We start from the raw sequence: 19783 nt of genomic DNA, 5'->3' as shown, positions 1-19783 counted from the left end.
CAACGGCTCAAGTTTTGCTTTTAATCTTTTTTTTTTAAGTGAATTGAAAAAGAGAGGAGAGTTTTTGCAAATGCACTTTCTTTGTGTATCTTCTTGCACTCAGCAGTACGAAGGTCACACAAGTGGCTTTTTCGTGGAGCCTCCAAGAGAGAGTTAATGGAAGTTTCAGCAGGGGAGAGAATTCCTTAAGAACAACCATTGTGTTGTATTGAGTTATTCAAATAAATAGGAGAAATCTGTGTTCATCAGAACGTTTCCATCCAGAAAGACATTGGATTCAGGGCTTTACAGGGAGATCCTAGAGAAAAAGAGGTCTATCAGCAGCTGTTAGTCATGATGGAGCCTCCATGTACGTAGGGGTAGAATACCACTGATTAACAGTGGCCAGTGGGGCAATCATGGAGCAATGCTTCATTCCTTGTCCCAATAGGAAGTGTATTATTGAACTAGACCCAGGATAGACAATGTGCTGCTCTCTGGATGTTTTGGACTACAACTCCCATCGGTCCCAGCTAGCATGCCCAATGGCCAGGTCTTGTGGAAGTTGTAGTCCACAACCCAACATATGGAGGTCTTCATTTTGGCCATCCATGAACCAGGTGGAACCTTGGTCTGACATGGAAGTGCTCTTGCTATGCTCTTGGGTTCCAGGCTAGTAAGGCACTGAGGTTCTGCCACACCTCCTGGTGTGTGATGGCTTTAGAAACATGAAGCCTGGCGTCAGATTTCTGCATCCAATGGGGGTGGGGAAATGTACCAGAATTCATTCTGAAAACAAATAAATAAAGTGCCTAATTCCCTATAGCCGAAGGAAAAATCAGCTGATCCATACCATATGTTTTAAAGCTCCTGGATCCTTCCCCCAAAGAATCCTGGGAACTATAGTTTTTAGGGTACTGTGAATTGTATATATATGAGGGGGCTAAACTACAGTTCCCAAGGTTATTGGTGGGGAGGCCTGGTGCATTAAATGCATGGTCTGTGGGTATGATCAGTGCCCATTTGACCCATAGCCTTGACCAGAATCCCATATCTTAGTTTTGTAAAAGCAACTCCTTCTCTCTTGTAAAACCAGAGATGCAAGGTGAAATCCAGCCTGCTCCCACCTTCCTGTGCTCAGCCACAGCAACTATGACTGACAGGGGAGCAGACAGAGGCAGCTGCTGTGAAAACACAGGGTGACCTTTCCCTGCGCTGTCGAGTGACCTTTCTGGTTGTTGTTTGCTGATGCCTTCCAACCTAGGCAAAGCCAGTTTTGATTGCATTACTCTGGAATATTCCCAGAACCTCTTAAGTAAGTACATTTTGAGCAACCCCAGTTTCACAGGGTATGAAGAGCAGGCGCTGGCCAGACACATCAAGGTAATACATTCACTGAAACTCGTTTCCTGCTCAAATTACTGGCTCCGTTGTGTGGATTTGGGGCCAAATCATTGCTTTTCAGGAGCCCCAGTGGCAAGCACTGAAAAGCGAGCCCATGGTGGGTTCTCGGTGTGTGACAAAGCACTGCCCACTTGCCAGCGCAGCTTGGGGCAGTGGTGCAATCCTGCACACCCACACACCCCTACGCCTGTGATGCTGTGACCTGGCTGGCTCTGTTTAGTGCATCTTCCTTTGTTACTATGGACCCCTGACAACAATTAATTATTTCAGAATAACTAATTCAATAGATGTGGCAGAGTCTAGGTTTCTCTTGCCTACAAGCCCAGGTTAAATCCACAGCAACTCTGGTCAAAGGATCTCAGTGGGAATTGGGATAAATCTGTTGCTAGAGTCAACCAGGTGGAGCACCTGCTTGCATACATAAGATCACAGTTTCAACCTCCAGCATCTCTAGAGGGAGACTCTAAAACCTGGGAGAGCTGCTGCCAGTCAGTGTAGACAACACTAACATAGCTTCCTATGTTCTTTAAATTAAATCTGTGCAGACATTTGTCTGAATTGCTGACAGCTCCATGTGAATCAAGAAGAAATGGAGTTCCTATCTCCCAATAGCCCGTGTATAATAATAATAATAATAATAATAATAATAATAATAATAATAATAATTTATTATTACCCCGCCCATCTGGATGGGTTTCCCCAGCCACTCTGGGTGGCTTCCAACAGAATGTTAAAATACAATGGTCTGTTAAACAATAAAAGCTTCCCTAAACAGGGCTGGTAGCTGTTCTTCTCTTTGACATCTGGTGGGAGGGTGTTCTACAGGGCGGGTGCCACTACCGAGACAGCCCTCTGCCTGATTCCCTGTAACTTGGCTTCTCGCAGTGAGGGAACCACCAGAAGGCCCTTGGCGCTGGACCTCAGTGTCCTGGCAGAGCGATGGGGATGGAGACACTCCTTCAGGTATACTGGACCGAGGCCATATAGCATGGCTTTCTGGAGAAAAACTTCATGCCTTAAAATTTTGGCCATTAGGTCCAAAAATGTCATGCTTGCAGACATAAGAGCATTAGAAGAATCTGTGGGAAACCTGCAAGCAGGATTCTAGCGCAAGAGCCCTCTCCTTTCCTGCGGTGTCTAGCAACTGATATTCAAAAGCATTGATGCCTCCAACTGCGGAGGCAGAATATAACCATTATGGCTAGTGACCATCAATAGCTCCCTCCCTCTCCATGAATTTGTCTAATGCTTTTTTAAAGCTGTCCAAGTTGGTTGCCATCACTGCCTCATTTCAACTTTCTGGCCTGAACTGTGTTTGTGTGTGTACACACACACACACACACACACACACACCTACAGCTGGCCCATATTTTCTCCTGTACCAAGTCCAGCATCCGTCTTGTCTCAGGTGTGCCCAATCACTTCCCAGCTGGCTGAGCTTCCCTGAGCCAACCCTGAATTCCCCCACTGGGGCTTAATTAACACTGAAAGTTTTGTTTTCCCGGCTGGCTGGACCAGGCCCTTGCTGCAGATTTTTTTTTTAATCAAAGGATGCCTGTGAGCTTCTCTGCAGAAGATGGTTAAATACCTCAGAAGACCAGAACCAACACAGCCTTATTAAAACACAGCACAGGTCACACTGCTCTCAGCGCTGCTATGAATTCAAAGCCACCCCACACTGGCAGATTAAAAGTTCCCTCTTTCTATAAATATTGAAAATCTAAATGACAGAAGGTTCAGGGAAGAGTTTAAGTGGAGAAGGCCCACAGCTTTGTGGTATAGCATCTGCTTTGCATGCAGGAAGCCTCAAACTCATTCCCTAGCAGTCAATTAAATTAGCATTTCCAAAACCAGGTTCCCTCCAGATGTTTCGAACTACCCTCACAATCTCAGCTCATAATCCAGTCATGATGGAGTCCAATGACAACAGGACAATCCCATGTTGGGTGGGACTGAGCAGGGGCGGAGCTACCTGCCCCGTCACCCGGAGCGGCAAGGGGGCAAGGCTAGCCTGACAAGCATCCCTAGCTGCCCGCCGCCTGTGCGGAAAGTGGGGGCGCCACTAGCCACCAGCATCATCATCATCCCTAGTGGCCCGCCACCCGCGCAGTGAGCATTCGGGGGCACCGTCCACACAGCAAGTGGGGGGTGGGGGCAGCACAGCGATGTCACCCGCCCTAACTGCTGACACCTGGTACGGATGGCACCCCCCACACCCGCCTTCCCCCGTCAGTGGGACTGAGGTAGGTAGCAGGAGATGAGAGAGACCTTTGCCAGAGATCCACTCAGAGTAGAAAACACTGGCCTTTAAGGAACAACCACTTGGCTCATTATAATGCTGTTTCCTATAGGCAAAGTCCATGGAGTACAGTGGTACCTCTGGTTACGTACTTAATTCGTTCCAGAGGTCCGTTCTTAACCTGAAACTGTTTTTAACCTGAAGCACCACTTTAGCTAATGGGGCCTCCTGCTGCCGCCGCATGATTTCTATTCTCATCCTGAAGCAAAGTTCTTTAACCTGAGGTACTATTTCTGGGTTAGCAGAGTCTGTAACCTGAAGCGTATGTAACCCGAGGTACCACTGTATCAGGGAAGAGAGACCTGTGGGGCCCTCCAGATGTTGTTGGACTACAGCTCCCATTGTCCGTGACCATTGGCAGGGGCTGATGGGAGCTGGAAACCAACAACTTCTGGAGGGCCACAGGTTCCCAATCCCTGAAGGAGATAAATCAGGTTTCTGCAGACCATTCTTAGCTTTAGTCCAGAAAGATGGATCATGCCTGAAGGAACTATCATGTGCTTTGGGGTTTTTTTGAACAACAGAGAGAGCCATTAAATCCTTAATGCAGATAGATCTAACAAAGACACAACACACTTATCCTTATCCACACTTCCAGGCACAGGTCCAAAATTTCTCTGTCCATGTCTGAGCAATTTGGGGGGGGGGGTCCCTACTGCTTTCCCTAGGAAAATCCACTGTTTACCATTGAATCAGAAAAAATGGCAATCGTAGAAATGTGGCTGAATCCTAAGAGATGAGAACACACAAGAATCATGAAAAGTTGTACCCAACTTAATTCTGCTGAGAGCAGACACAATAAGGTCATGTTCCCTAATTTCAGTGGGTCTTCTTTGAGGAGGACTAACATTCAATATAAGCCCAAGTTTCATAAGGTTGTATCCAACTAGGTTCTACTCAGAGTAGATGCATCAGAGGTGCCAGCTGTGTGTGTGTGTGTGTGTGACATGACATCAGGACACAAGGAGCCAGGGAACGGAGCCAAACACCCACAGAAAGTTGAGGAGGCCCAGCCTCCTCAAAAAATACATTTGGGGGGCTGAAACTGCCTCGGCCCCAGGGAGTCAGTGCCTGTGAGACTCATTAACATTAAATTAAGTTGGTCACACCCATTATGTTCACTGGGTCTACTCTAAGTAGGACTAACTTTGATTGCAAGCCACAGAAATACAGAATCTAGCCACTTGCTTCATTCGTGAGATCTGGGATCTGCACATTCAAACTCGAAAATGAGCAATTATTTGAGAATTTTAACATTTGTTTTGGTTTGATGATTAACTCTGTTCCAGTCATTGCTCATACTTTAAAGTGAAGCAGGTTAAAATGCATGTGACACGCATGAACACTGTGGCTTTTGTGTGCAGTTATTCACACTCCTGAGTTCAATTAAAATATACTGGCTGGGATACGTTGGTCTCTTCAGTGAAATATGAGGTTGTGACTTCAAGCCAGGATTTGGGGGCCCATTGGATGCAGGTTCCCATTCAACAGAATGGGCAGGAGGAACCCCCCCCCCAAACAGCAGTACTGGCTTGCCACATTTTGAAGTAAGTGAAGGAATACACATTACTAGCTGAGTCCTCCTCCACCCAATATACTATCATGAGGTCAAATCCTAAAATTATTTATCTGTTCCAAACCACTACTCACCAGACCAATTTAGTTAATTTAGTCATTACTTTTGTGCATGCAGAGCTGTTTTATTCCCCCATAACTTTCAGGTATTGTATGACCATATGGAATGGGGAGCGTGGCTGAATGTGAGATACCCATCTTGTGACACCCATCCTGGACCATTCCTCTCCTAGTCTGCTATTTAGATGAGCAATGCTCAACAGAAGGATTTGCCTAACCTCTCTGTGCCTTACAGGTCTTGGGTTTCTGTCCAACACACCTGAATAACACATCATTTAGAAACATGTTTGACACTGGCAAGGCTTAGCAATGACAGCACAAATATCATGCCTATAGCTTACCAGTTGCTTCCACCATCCCCTCCAAAATGACCACGATTTCAAACTCCTCTTTCTCCAGCTGAGCACGGGACATCTCCCAGAAGGGGCTCTTCTCGTTGATTTCGTGGGAGATGATGAGAGGGGAGACCAGAAAGAGCCTGTCGTCCCCTGTGTCAAACCCCACGTTGATGTCCGTTTGGTTTAGAGGGATGAACTCCCCTTCTTTGGTCTGTTTGGATTTGATCAGTTTTGCTCTGATGGAAGCCTCCACTATGTGGGAATTCCTCAGGTCCCCAACCCGGAACATGAGACACAGCTTCTCGTCCCTGATGGATATCACAGCATTGTTGGAAAACATGAGGGTCTCCGCTCTCTTTTTGGGCTGGCTGATCTTTACAAACATGCACCCTACCATGAACGCGTTGACTATGGAGCCTAGGATGGCCTGGACCAAAAGCAGGATGATGCCTTCTGGGCATTTCTCAGTGATCACTCGATGGCCGTACCCAATGGTGGTCTCCGTCTCAATAGAGAACAGAAATGCTGAAACAAACCCGCTGAGATTGTCGACACAAGGGATCCAGTCTTCATCTTCTGCGTGATCCAGGTCTCCTCGGATGTAAGCAATGAGCCACCAAATGAAACCAAAAAACAGCCAGGTGATGGTGTAGACCATGGTGAAGACAAGGAGGTTGAAGCGCCATTTGAGGTCCACCAAGGTGGTGAAAAGGTCACTGAGATATCGGTAGGTCTCCTGGACATTCCCGTGGTGCACATTGCACTTGCCGCTTTTCTCCATGTAGCGTTGGCGTGGCTTCTTGATCTCTGCTGCCAGGAGACGCGTTCGGTCAGTGACGATGGGAACATCATCCCGGACTTGCTTGGGAATCTTCTTATGCTCTCTCGGAGTAACGCCAATTTCCATGTCCTGGTTCATGAAGATTCTAGAATCTCCAGCCATGGTTGAGCTACAGCAAAGAACAAGAAACAAGATGAGATCAAAACAACTCTCCTGAACACATGTGAGGTCGCTCTAGCTGAAGTACACTAGATAGTCCTTTTTGCAACTTTTTTAAAAAACACATAATTCAGCTGCCATATAAAATGTTAACCGCATAGAAGGGTCTTTCCTGTTGCAGCGCCTAAGCTATGGAATGTTCTTCCCAGGTAAGCTCACCTGGTGCTTAGTCTGTTGGTAGGTGAAGACATTTTAAGATTAGCCTTAAGGATCTGTGTCTGCATTATGCTGTAATGACTGGTGGCACCAGGGTTGCCTGATGAAATATAAGATGCCCCATCAACATTGGCATACCACCAGCTACTGAATACACGCACCTGTTTAAACATTTCCCAGAATTGAATTTCTTGTTTTAATTGTTTGTTTTAGTGTATATTTTAATTAACGGTGCTTTCATGACCTAATGGATTGTTACTGTGTATTTTAATAATGTATTGATTTTATAAACCACTTAAATGACATCTGGGTGGAGCCAGAGTCAAATATGTGCAGAGCTGTGCCATTTTTAAAGTTTTGTTCATTAAAGCATAGACACTCTGCTCATTCAAGAGCTATCATTGCTTTTGCCTGGACACAAATGAATTGTGTTTGTTAGATAACAACACAGAAGTGCAAATTATTTGTCAGATCTTCTCAAGGACCATCTCCAGCAAACCAGGGGTCTTTTGCAGATACTTCATCTGTTAATGGAAGCCCTTCGTGGTGGAAAACAGAAAAGGAAGAACCTGCCAGAAAACTTATCATTGAGCTTCAGACAAAGGAAGGATTCCCTGTAGAGAACGTGCTCACCACCTCCTCTGTACATGAAAGAGAGAAGACAGCGGTAGGCTTCCTGATGCCCATACATTGCAAATCCTATTAAACCCTAACCAATGCTGTTAATTCTCTATCTTTGATCTTTTTGTGGCTTTATGGATAGAGTAAGATGAAGCAATGTGATTAGGGAGATGAGCCCTGGGGAAAGCGAAAGTCTAAATCAAGGAGCAGCTGAAGAAAATTCTCTGTAATCTTTGCAAGTCACTTTGAGACTTCCTTGATGGTCAAAAGCCACACTTACATTCTTGCAAACTGCTTAGCGGTTTCCTTATATCCAAGAAGTATATCCATTTTGCCAAATAAATAAGTAAGTAAATATTGAAGTTGATAAATTACCCACCTCACTAATGTTAAGTAACTAACCAAACTCTGACACTGAATTACCCACATTGAATTCCATAAGATTTCCATGGACATGGTGAGGTCTGAGCTTTTACTAACAAATTAATTTATAAGTGCCAATCAATATAAGGAGATCCCTGCTGGATCTGGCCAAAGAGAGCCCATCTAGTCCAACATCCTTTCGTCCCAGTGGTCAACCGGATGCTTTGGGGAAGCCCCCAAGAAGGATTCAAGGGCAAGAACACTCTGCCCACTTGTCATTCCCACCTTGGCTTCCGAAGAAGAAGTCAAAGTCTCTGAGGAAGCCCAGTGAAGTTCACTCAAGTACATCTGTCACACAGTCCTTACCTCAGCATGAGTGGCAGTGTGGCACCAGACATAAGAGGTTGGCTTTGATCCTGGGAGCCCTGCGTTCAAATTCCATCTCACGCACGAACCTTTGAGGCAGGCTTGGCATCATCACCATTTCTCTGTCAGCCTCCGCATTCTGGCTGCAAAGATAAGAGCAAAGCAAAGAATGTGCATGACTTGGGGCAGTTTCTCTTAAAGCAGGGGGTGAGGAACCTCAGGCCCAGGAGCCAAACGTGGCCCTTCAGAGCTTTCTATCAGGTCCCCAGGACTCTCCACAGGCCACACCCCTTGCTAGTCCACACCCCTTCCCCTCCTCCACATACTCCTTGACTGCTTTTGCAGGTCCAGAATACAACTTTGAACTGGGATGCTTGCCAGGATGGAGGAATCATAGAACTGTAGAGCTGGAAGAGATCTCAGGGGTCATCTTGTCTAATCCCCTGCATGTGACCCCTGGAAGGCTGTCCATGAGCAAATGCGGCCCTCTGGCTGCAAAAATTTCCCTGTCTCTGTGCTAAGCGAGTTGACTTCGTTGTCCTCCAAGGGAACGTCTAGGTGAGTTTATAATACTTATCCTTTCGCACATAAAAATCATCATCATCATCATCATCATCATCAAACCTTTACTGGCATTACTTACAAACATTCAGAATAAATAGGCCAGTGCAATCTTGTTGCCATTTCAACTTTGCCAAAGGGAAGAAGAGGAGGCGAGCACTCTATTTCACCTCTGTGGGTCTCCAGCAAGGGCAGGGTCCTGTAGCGTACTTCGGAGGCAAAAAATCATATAGAGGAACTTAACTACTGTCTTGGTGAGCTCCTGATCTTTCCCTTGTAATAAGAAGTGTATGACCTCTGTCTCTGGTTTTCATATTGGGATACACAGATGGTCTAAAAATTGTTGGCGGAGATATCATACATTTTACATTTAGGGGCCATGTGAACTAGAGTTTCTGCCAGGTGGGCATCACATGGGTAGATCCTATCTCCTTCTGCCATACCCGCAAACCTACCCCAAAGGAGGTTAGAAGAATTAGAATTGAACCTAGCCAACGAAAAAGCCATTCTGTCTTGAGGGTTAAACAAAAATTGCAAATAAATAAGGTTAAATTCCTGCGCCCGAGAGAGCTGAAAATAAAGAGGGGAACATGTTTTTTTCCACAGCTGAGATTAGTTCCTGGCAATCTATGTCCCACAGCCTAGTTCTTAGCATGGCCTTGGTGATTGCACATAAAAATGATAGGAGTATAAACTAGTGCAAAATAAAGTGCTTTCCGCCTTCAGATGGGAAGCGGTGAAACTGCAAGGACTGGGTGTCACAGAGCACGTGCAGAATTCATCCTGACAATTCCTTTCTTTTCTTAAGACACACATATTTCTTAAGCACAAAGATTTCTTGACTGTGCTGCAGAGCACTTTGTAGTCAAAGGAAAGTTAAAACATTTGCAAGGACAACGTGCTGTAGTGCATGTGCAGAAAACCACACTTTGAAGGCCGTCTTCTTCTTCTTCTAAATACAAACCATAATGAAAGTTCAGAAACAGCAAAGCCAGCTGACCATATAATTTTATTTTGACCTTCCATCTTCCTAATCTGGAAACTGGTTAGGAGAAAAACGTTCAGTTCTGGATAGTTGGCAACTCTAAATACATTGGTACCTCAGGTTAAGAACTTAATGCGTTCTGGAGGTCTGTTCTTAACCTGAAACTGTTCTTAACCTGAAGCACCACTTTAGCTAATGGGGCCTCCCGCTACTGCCGGAGCACAATTTCAGTTTCATCCTGAAGCAAAGTTCTTAACCTGAGGTACTATTTCTGAGTTAGCGGAGTCTGTAACCTGAAGCGTCTGTAACCTGAGGTACCACTGTATTGCTGAGTGGCCTGTGGCTATTAAGGGCATTGTGCTTGATGGGATCTCTCTCTCTCTCTCTCTCTCTCTCTCTCTCTCTCTCTCATTCTCTCTCTCTCTCTCTCTCTCTGTGTGTGTGTGTGTGTAAAATCAAAGAGTTGGATGTTGACCTGGGAGATCATAGAATCATATGAGTGTAGAGTTAGAAGAAACCCCCAAGGATCCCCGAGTCGAATCCCCTGCAACATGGCGAAAGAATCCCTGACATTCTGGATCATCCAGTTCAAGCTGCTGCTCAGTCTAGGAGCGCAACTTCAGCATCTCTGGCAAAAGGCTCCTCAACTCCCTCAAAGGAGAGCCCCCCTCTTCTTCAGGCCCTTCCTGTTCCTCTGTTGAACAGCCCTCCCAATTAGGAAGTGTCTCCAAACGTTCAGCCAAAATCTGCTCCTTTGCCATTTCCACCCCCTTATCCCAGACTGCTGCTTTCTTGGTGTGTGTTTTTTAAAGGTCACCTTTAAGAGCTGCAAACAATTCATCAAATGCATCCCCCCCTCCTGCTGTGCCCTCCTTGCTGAAGATTCTTTGGAGCAGAGATTTGACCTGCATTCTGTCTTTGCGTGAGGAAAAGGATTCCCCGAAGCCCCTGTTCGGCTGCTCCCCTTGGGCCTCGGGGATCCTTCCTTTCTGCCAACCTTTGTTCCGCCTGTCTCTGTCCTCAAACGCAGCTTCTCCTCCCCTGTGGCTGCTTATTACAGGGAAACATTAGCAGCACAAAAGCCGACTTTCAGGGAATCTCATTTATCATTATTGATCTTTTCATTTAGGAACTCCTGACAACTTAATGTGTCATGCGAAAACAACTTTGCTGTTGCATCTGGTTAGCCTACACCACATTATTATTATTATTATTATTATTATTATTATTATTATTATTATTTCTCAGGAAGCGCAGAGCAAGACAAGCAATGAAGTGCCCTCTGCAGCACGACAAAATGGATCCCCAGATGTCTTCCCCACCTTCTGGGAGTAATTCCCATTCAAAATGTAATCTGGGCTCAGTGCAGAAGTAATGAAAATTGCATTTCATCTTCTGTGGTTTTTGTTACCTTGGCATGAACACTTCCGAACAGTAGAGAGGGGAATTAATGCTGGCTCACAATGGAATCCTTTAAGGGCTGCTGATGAGATGCCCACCTCCAAAAGTACAAAGGAAACTGATGGAGGAGACTTACTTAGCAAAGCAGCCAGGTAGCCTCTCTGTCTCTGACAATGGGACTCCAGCTGCTGGCAGCTGGGCTCCTCGTCTTCCTCTTGGAAACACTGCGATGATGGAGTGAAATTGGGGCAGTGGAAGGAGGGAGCATTCCGTGCTTTCTCCATTAGCTTTGGGGGAAAGCATTGGGGCTCTCAGAAAGCTTCCCACTCTGTACAGCCCTGATCTGGCTCTGCAGTCAGGGGCAGCAATACCTCTGAATGCCCGTTTCTGGAAACCCCAGAAAGGGAGAGGGTTTCTGTGCCCCACTTGTGGGCTCCCCACTGGGGCATCTGGTTGGCCACTGTGAGAACAGGATACTGGATCCTTAGATGGGCCAGATCCAGCAAGGCTGTTCTTAGGTTTGTATGTACTGGCTGAAATACAGTTTCCTGTCTTTTAAACAGAATGATTGGATTAAAACAATACATCGATTTTCCGTGAGAGCTGGACAGGCAGTGGGCCAATTCAGATGCCAAGAAGTCACACAAACTTAGGCAGAGATGTCCATTTCTTTCTCTGATTTGATTTTGATGTAGTTCGGTTTTTTTAAAATTTTTATCCTGCTTCACCTCTGGGGTGGAGAACTGGCCAGAACAGTTTAGAACGCAAAGTGGAGCAGAAATCGCAGGATTAAATCCCTGCATGTGTGTAGTAGTGGTTTGTGTGTGTGTGGGGGGGTGACATTAAAAAGATTGGTTAAAACCACTCTGCTTGCCCCTACTTAAGTCCTGGCTGTCAAAAAGCTGCTTTGAACAACAACAAGAAGAAGAGTTTGGATTTGATATCCCGCTTTATCGCTACCCAAAGGAGTCTCAAAGTGGCTAACATTCTCCTTTCCCTTCCTCCTCCACAACAAACACTCTGTGAGGTGAGTGGGGCTGAGAGACTTCAGAGAAGTGTGACTAGCCCAAGGTCACCCAGCAGCTGCAGGTGGAGGAGTGGGGAAGCGAACCCGGTTCACCAGATTACGCGTCTTCTGCTCTTAACCACTATACCACACTGGCTCACAAGATGGTCCTACTACCTCATTCCCTAACCTGATGCTTTGGATGCTCCAGATGCTTTGGACTACAATTCCCATCAGCCCCTGGGGGGTGGGATCCTTTGGCAGGAGGGATGGGAAGACCTGTCTGTTTTGGTTCTCTCAGTTTCCCATCACCGGACCCTTTGATTCAGCTCTCCACATTTGTGCCACAATTTTTGAATTTCCTTTTTTTTATACCCTGAGGAAAATTCTTCAGAACTAATCTCCCTTAAGTAAGCACATTTTTGTATGCAGGGAATCTGTTCCACCATCAAACAGCACTTGTTGTCAGAAAGTTATTCCTGATGTTTAGTTGAAATCTCATTTCTTGTAACTTGAAGCCGTTGGTTCGGGTCCTACCTTCCAGAGCAGGAGAAAACAAGCTTGCCCCTGCTCCAATATCTTTTGGGTAATTCTGAGAAATTCTTTGAGGATAAGGCTATAAATGGCTACTAGCCATGATGCCTGTGTTTTTATTTTATATTATTATTATTATTATTATTATTATTATTATTATTATTATTATTATACTGCCGTATACCCACAGGTCTCAGGGCAGTTTACAGAATAAAATCAAAATATAAAACCACAAAATCCATAACCAAAATAAAAACAACAACCCAATAACCCCCCACCCCCACATTTTAAAAGGCATAGGATGTCAATCCAATCAACCAAACGCCTAGTTAAAAAGGAATGTTTTTGCCTGGTGCCTAATGTTGCATAATGAAGGTGCCTGGAGAACTTCCCTGGGGACAGCATTCCACAGATGGGGAGCCACTGCAGAGAAGGCTCTGTTCTCGTGTTGCCATACTATACTGAAAGAGTTTGTATGCCTCTGCATGCCAGTTGTTGGGAATCCCAAGCAGAGAAGGCACTGTTCACTCAAATCCTACTTGCTGGATTTCCATGATGGGCATCTGGTTGGCTTCTGTGTGATACTGGACTAGATCTAACAGGTCTTTTCCTATTTCCTTAATGTTTGCATAACTACTCTTTTTAGAAGGCACGATTTGGCTGGAACTGGGATGAGGAAGCCCCTGACAATTTTAAGCACTGTCCTTAAGTAGAACATGTTATGGTGGTTCACTTATGCAGGCATGAATGAGGGACCCTAAGGCTTGCTTGTTCCATGTAGGAGAGACCAAAACCTTCTCCCAAGACCTGACTTTCATTTATTTACTTCATAAAATGCATTCACCACTTGACTGCAAAACAAACAAACTCAATGAGAAAAAAACAATAAAATCATCAGTAAACACATTAAAAATAATACCAGCAACAAATGAAAGACAGATGAAAGCATATGTCAACATTCTACATGTCTGGATAGGCGTGTCTAAATGACAAAAAATTTTAGCAGCTGCCAAAAATGAGTACAGGGAAGGCTCCAAAGTGTAAAAGATTAAAAGATTGATTTCTTACAAAGGTGGCACCTGTAACAGTGAGAGCCAAGTAATCAAATGGGCATATACAGGATAAGGTCAGGGCTTTTTTTCAGCAGGAGCTCAGCTCTGCCACCTCTCAGATGGGAACCATTGCCATTCTCAGAGAACAAGGGAGAAGTTCATAATGAGCTCCAGCACTTCTTTTTCTAGAAAAATAGCACTGAATATGGTGATCTCTCAGGTAAGCTGGTTAAGGGCTTTTTGCAGTGTGTGTGCAAGGAAATGTGTGACAGAAGCACTGCTAACTGGCGGCGACAGCGATGGTAGTGGAAGAGTTAAAGAGAGAAACTCCAATATTACCATTTCTAAGCATAAATGCCAGTGTTAGTGGTGCTACCAAGCGCAGTAATTAACAAATGCTTTTCTCTATATAAACCAGACAGAGATCCAGCCGGAATAATGAGGCCAGCTACTTGACCTGCCCTCTGTAGAGTTTAATTAGTTCCAAATCCAAGGTTCTCAGTATCAGAATGGCAATGCAAAGCTCCCCAAATCTGCATCTGCTCGCCCCCATACATCAATATTTGCAGCGCACTTGCTGATTGATGCCATCTCACTGTTTACACGTTAGGGGTATAATTAAAACAAAATCATAGACCAGGAAGAAATCTTTTCAAAGAACGGGGAGGATGCAATAATAAGGAGACTGTCAGTTCTTGATTCAAGGGAGTTAAGGGCACAGAATCTCATGAATGGAATTATCAGCCAGATCATTGGATTATGGGACTGGGGAGGCCCTGAATCTCAGGGGCAGAACATCTGCTTTGCATGCAGAAAGTCACAGGTTCAATCCCTGACATCTCCAGGTATGGCTTGGACACACACACACACACACACACACACACACAGAGCCTGAAAGCTCAAGATCCACTGCAAGTGAATGCTGGCCAAGGGGGGCCAACCTCATCTAACATGGCCAATGGTCAGGCATAATGGGAACTGCCATCCAAAACATCTGGATCATATTGGCTGCCCCATCTGTCACTCCACAACTGCCATAACTATGGCTTGCGCCAACAGGGATTATAATACAAACAGAGAAAAAACTCCTGTCTCACCTCAGAATCACCATGCCCAGTGCAGTTTTCATTCATCCCTGGAGTTGCATTTATCAAGCACAGAAAAATCAAGTGATGTGCAAACCTCTCCCAGGACTTCACTAATTCTCTCTCTCTCTCTCTCTCTCTCTCTCACACACACACACACACACACACATGGGGGGGGGGATTCCGGTGACAGGTTTTCTTCTGTGTGGCCATCAAATTAACCCACAAATGATTCTTCCCTTTGCCCCTTCGCAAAATATTGCAAAAGGTAAGGTTGAGATTTAACACCTGTCACTTACCAATCCCATTCACAATTATCAGACCATCAAACATTTCTCCGATGAAAATAGGGGCATCCTATTTGAAGAAATGGAAATGACTTCTTCAGGCAAGGCATAGGGAAACTATGGAATTCCCTCCCTTGGGAGGCAGTGATGACCAATAACCTAGATGTCTTTAAATGAGGATTAGGCCAAGTCATGGAGGAGAAGCCTATTGATGGCTACTAACCATCGTGGCTATGCTATGCCTTCACAGGTGGAAGCCATAAAGCTTCTGCATTCCTGTTGCTGGAAACCATGGGAGGAGAGAGAGAGAGAGAGAGAGAGAGAGAGAGAGAGAGAGCGCTTTTGTGCTTGAATCCTGCTTGCTGGTTTCCAAATGGGACATCTGGTTGGTCACTTTTCAAGGATGCAGAATGTAAAAGGTCCACTGGAGCGGATTCAGGTCTCCAGAGGGAAAATGGAACAACCTAAAGCAGGGGTTGGCAGCTTCAGATGTGGGGGCCAAATGTGCCCCACCCTACAGTCTTTCCATTGAACTCTTGGAACTTTCTTCAGGCCACGCCCTCTACCTAAGCCACACCTCTCTCTGACCTTTCTTTGCACCATCCTTTGTCCTGGAGATGGTCTCTCTCTCTCTCTCTCTCTCTCTCTCTCTGTGTGTGTGTGTAGAAAGAAACCTCTGGTTTTGCACAGCTGGATTGCAGCATCACACACAAAGATGAAAGTTGCATCTGCCTGTTTTTGCCTTTGGATCCTGCAGCCACAGGCATGCATCTTCCACCACACCCCCTTCCATAAGGGAATGAAGTTCCTGGGCTGAAGCAAGTCCCACTCGCCTGGCCTGAAGTGACCCCCCCTTCTGCATCCATACACATTAACAATCCATTAGGGTATTTTCCTGCAAAAGCCTCATTGCACCAAATGCAACCTGCTCAGGTCTTTCATTCATTTCAGCAGGACTTGCACAGTAGAATGTCCTTGGGGATCGCCCACTGGTGAGCTTACCTTGCCCTCTGCTGGGAGACAGCGGGCACCCAGGCCCTGCCTCCTTCACTGGCCAGGTGTCGGAAGTGGGAGGCATCAGCTCCTGTCTCTATATTGAGCACGCAGGACAGAGTTTTGCCCTTAAGTTCCTGGCATATGCCAGCCCAGTCAAGCCAGGTCCAGCGGCGTCGTGCCAGCACTGACCTCTGGCTCAGGTTGATTCAAACTTCACTGGCTTGCAGTCAGTTTATTGGACTCAGTTTTGCCAGGGAGAGAGTGACTTCTGCAGCAGCGGAAAGTTTAGATGGCCTGAACGGTGACATTGTTTGTCCGCACGACTAGGTCTTGCTGGAATTTAACAAAATGACTTTTTCATTTGGCTTTGTGAACATCAACAGCAAGAAGAAGTGTTTAGTGGTATTGATGTATAGCATGACATGACCACCCCCAAAATGAGAAATCCCTGCCCCTAAAAGCTTGCAATCAAAGTCTAGGCAAAGACATACTAGATATGATAACTGGGTCTTCTCCAGTCACAATGGCTGCATGTGCAGCATATATTTAAAGCATATGGCTTTCCCCAAACAATTCTGGGAACTGTACCCTGAGCTACAATTCCCAGCACCCTTAACAATGTAGAGTTCCCAGGTAAGCCCCATCCCACAAGATGTGGCACACGCACACCATTTGAATGACAATGCCCATCAACTTTGGGGCCCCTGGCCCTCTCAAATATTTTATGGGGGGGGGGCAAAGAGACCTCCACCCCTAGCAGTTGGCTCCTGTGCTACCTCCCCTGCTTCTCAGCTGAGCTCTGAGTCTCACCTGGAAGACCTATAGTTAGCTGGGAATCTTTGGGGAAGGGAATGGGGAGCGGGCTCAGCTCCCTTGTCCCTCCCCCCTCTAAAAATTGGAACTCCCCCTTTTATACACTACTGGTTTAATGAAACAGGACTGCTGCCACCTCATCTAAGTTTGGTCCCTTGTGGGGAAGGAAAAAGAGAGGGAAGGAAAAGACGAAGGAGCGAAACAAAAATCTCCTGGGATAAATATGAGCGAAGAATGTGGACATGAGTTTAGACTTCAGTTCAACAGCCTTCCTTCCCCAACCTGATGTTTCAGACTGCACTTCCCACCAGCCCCAGCCAGCAAGGGAGCTGATGGCAGCTGTAGCCCCAAACACCAGAGGGCACCAGGTTGGGCTAAACCAAAGGCATCCTAGGAAAGGTGAGTTCTCATGAGAGCTTGGGAGGAAGGAATGTAAGGAAAGCCCTTCCTGGAACCCCAACATGGTGCCAGCTGCCATCATGGGAGCTCAGTTTCAGGCCTCCAGATGAGTCCTTGGCTGAAGGGGGTTTGAATCCAGGTCTTTCCAACTCACATCCTGTAGTCCTGTGAGATCACAATGGCTCCCACTGCCTCTGACACCCATCTGCTCACTTCAAACACACACACACACACTATGTTCCCAACACTTTTTCCAATCCACTTCATCCATGGGATCAGTCGGATTGTTGGAGCGAGATGCATGTCTGTTTCGAAATGGAAGTCACTTGGAGACCTTCTTAGGTAGCAAGCAACGAACAAGTTGAATTATTATTATTATTATTATTAAGCGGTTAGTTCCCAAATTATCTCTTATGCTAGCAGAAAAGCAGAGCCCTGCTGGATCCTGCCAACATTCCCCAGGGCTCGGAGTCTGGTTCCAACTCTGCCCCATAGGCAGGGCACAAAGGTGATGCTTCTCCCCACTGAATGTCATAAGCACTTTGTATTCAAAGCATATACGGCACCCGGAGATTCCCCTTAGCTATCCTCCGAGACTCATCTGATCCAGCCTTCTGCAACCTGGCACTGTCGAAATGTTGTTGGGCTACAACTCTCCTCATTCCTGACTACTACTGGGCATTGTCACACCTTGTGCTAACAAGTCCCTGCTGTTCTTTACAGTCTCCTTTTCTTAAAACGCAACATTTCAGAGGCTGAAATGGGTGCCTTCGGGGTGCATTTCCAACTACACAGCGGTTTAGTTCCAAACCCATCTTTCTTCATTGGACCCTCCTTGTTAATTTGCCCTCCTTGCCACACACACACACACACACAGGGCCAGCATCTGAAACAACTTCTTGATACTTTTGCATCATTTGGGCCCTGCTAGTTTCCACAATGGAGCAGAACTCCCCACACCCACCCACCCACCCGAAACTTAGCTTGCTTTTACGGGTTCCCCAGATGTCCTCAGGCAAGCAGGGAGCTGTGTGGGTAGGATTGTCCTCTCCTGGGCTTCTCCCTTTCCCCAAACGGCTGCCACCTGCCTGCTCTGAGAACTTCCCAGCCCCTCCTCAGCCAAAGGAAGAGAGAGAGAGAGAAATCAATCAAGAGCGAGAGAAAGGAAGGCAACTTACGTGCAAATGGTGGTGCCTCGTGTGGCTCTCCGGGGTCAGCCGGTGGTACCAAGGCTGGGAGGAAGGGGGCAGCCGCTCCTACAGTTGCCCAGTCCATGCCATCATCACCACTTGCTTGCACGCTGGCGAGCTCTCGGCCATGCTGAGGAGCCTCCTCGTCTCACCTCCTGCTTGCTACAACAAAAGATGCAGAGAGAGCCACGCAGCTCCTGTCTCCCCTCCTTCTCAGCCACCTCTGCCTTCTGCTACCTGCCCCTCCCCACCCCTCCCCAGCTGCCACTTTGACTTGTTAAATTTCCCTCTCCATGCCTCCTGCTCCTGCTTCTGCTTCCTCTCTTCCTCTCTTTCTCTCTGTGTATAGTACAAATGACTTATCTGGGTAATATAGCTATTTAAAGGGGTGGAGAGGAGGGGAGGGGAGGCGAGGCGAGGAGGGAGGTTGATCCATGTGATCAGAGCATCATCTGTACTGAATGAGCAGGAACGGAAAAGGAGGAGGGAGAGAGGAGAGGTTTGTGTGCCAAGACTGTGCCTTTCAGAGGCTGCACGGAGAGGAGGAGGAGGACGGCCGATGTGGGGCGCGGAGAGATTGTGGGGTGGGCGAGAGATTAAACCTCAGTCGCCTTGAGAAAACACAGATGCCCGTCCTCTCCCTGTCAAGGCTGCCTGGCTGACAGTTCTGTATCTCTCATTCCAAGCGCACAGCAAGAGAGCGTGAGAGGAGATACAGTATCTGCCTCTCTGAACTGGGCTTCCTATTTCTTTCCTCGGCAGATGCATCTCCAGAAAGGAGCGGCAGCGGGCAGAGGAAATGCTGGAGACAGGGACATGGTGGGTGTTTACACATCCGTTTCTGCAAACAAACAGACAGACAGACAAGCCACCCACCAAAGGGAAGGAAGGGTTCAAGGGTGGAATTCAGAAGGGAAGAGGTGGCAGAGGTGGTGTTGTCTGTGCTGAGACCAGGCAAATCCAAGGAGGCTACGTTGCTGTATTTATTAGTTGCCCAATTAGCTTCTCAGCATCCTCTGGGCAGCCTGCACAGTGTCTAGTAATACTGACAAAACTCCACCGTGCAAAATGCAATTCTGAAAAGCAGCCTCCCAGGCGTCCTTGTAAAAAACAAGAAAACATCATATACAATCACAGCTTCAACACTTCAGAGGTAAAGCAATTGCAAAAGGGTTATATTTTAAAGGCCTGTGAGAATTTTTGTTTGTTTTTTCCTGGTGCTGAAACAACATTACAGAAGGCACCAGACAAACCTCTTGGGGGAGGGCCTTCCACAAATGAGGGGCCACCACTAAGAAGGTCCTCTGTCTAGT

General features: G+C 46.5%; 1 protein-coding gene across 1 annotated transcript in view; it reads right to left on the bottom strand.

Annotated features, from left to right (window-relative positions):
• Positions 1-18891, bottom strand: part of KCNJ5 (potassium inwardly rectifying channel subfamily J member 5) — a 35024-nt gene extending 16133 nt beyond the window's left edge. Inside the window, exons 1-3 of the mRNA XM_082201477.1 lie at positions 18459-18891; positions 8162-8304; positions 5659-6605 (exon numbers count right to left, since the gene is read on the bottom strand). Coding sequence (XP_082057603.1) covers positions 5659-6605; positions 8162-8193 — 979 coding nt within the window. The 5' untranslated portion in view covers positions 8194-8304; positions 18459-18891. The remainder of the gene's footprint in view (positions 1-5658; positions 6606-8161; positions 8305-18458) is intronic.
• Positions 18892-19783: the final 892 nt, after the last annotated feature.

The sequence above is a fragment of the Podarcis vaucheri genome (assembly GCF_965113315.1).
Source record: "Podarcis vaucheri genome assembly, chromosome: 15".
Taxonomy (NCBI): Eukaryota; Metazoa; Chordata; class Lepidosauria; order Squamata; family Lacertidae; genus Podarcis; species Podarcis vaucheri.
The sequence above is the reverse complement of the archived record's forward strand: the minus strand, read 5'-3'. Positions and strand labels throughout refer to the sequence as shown.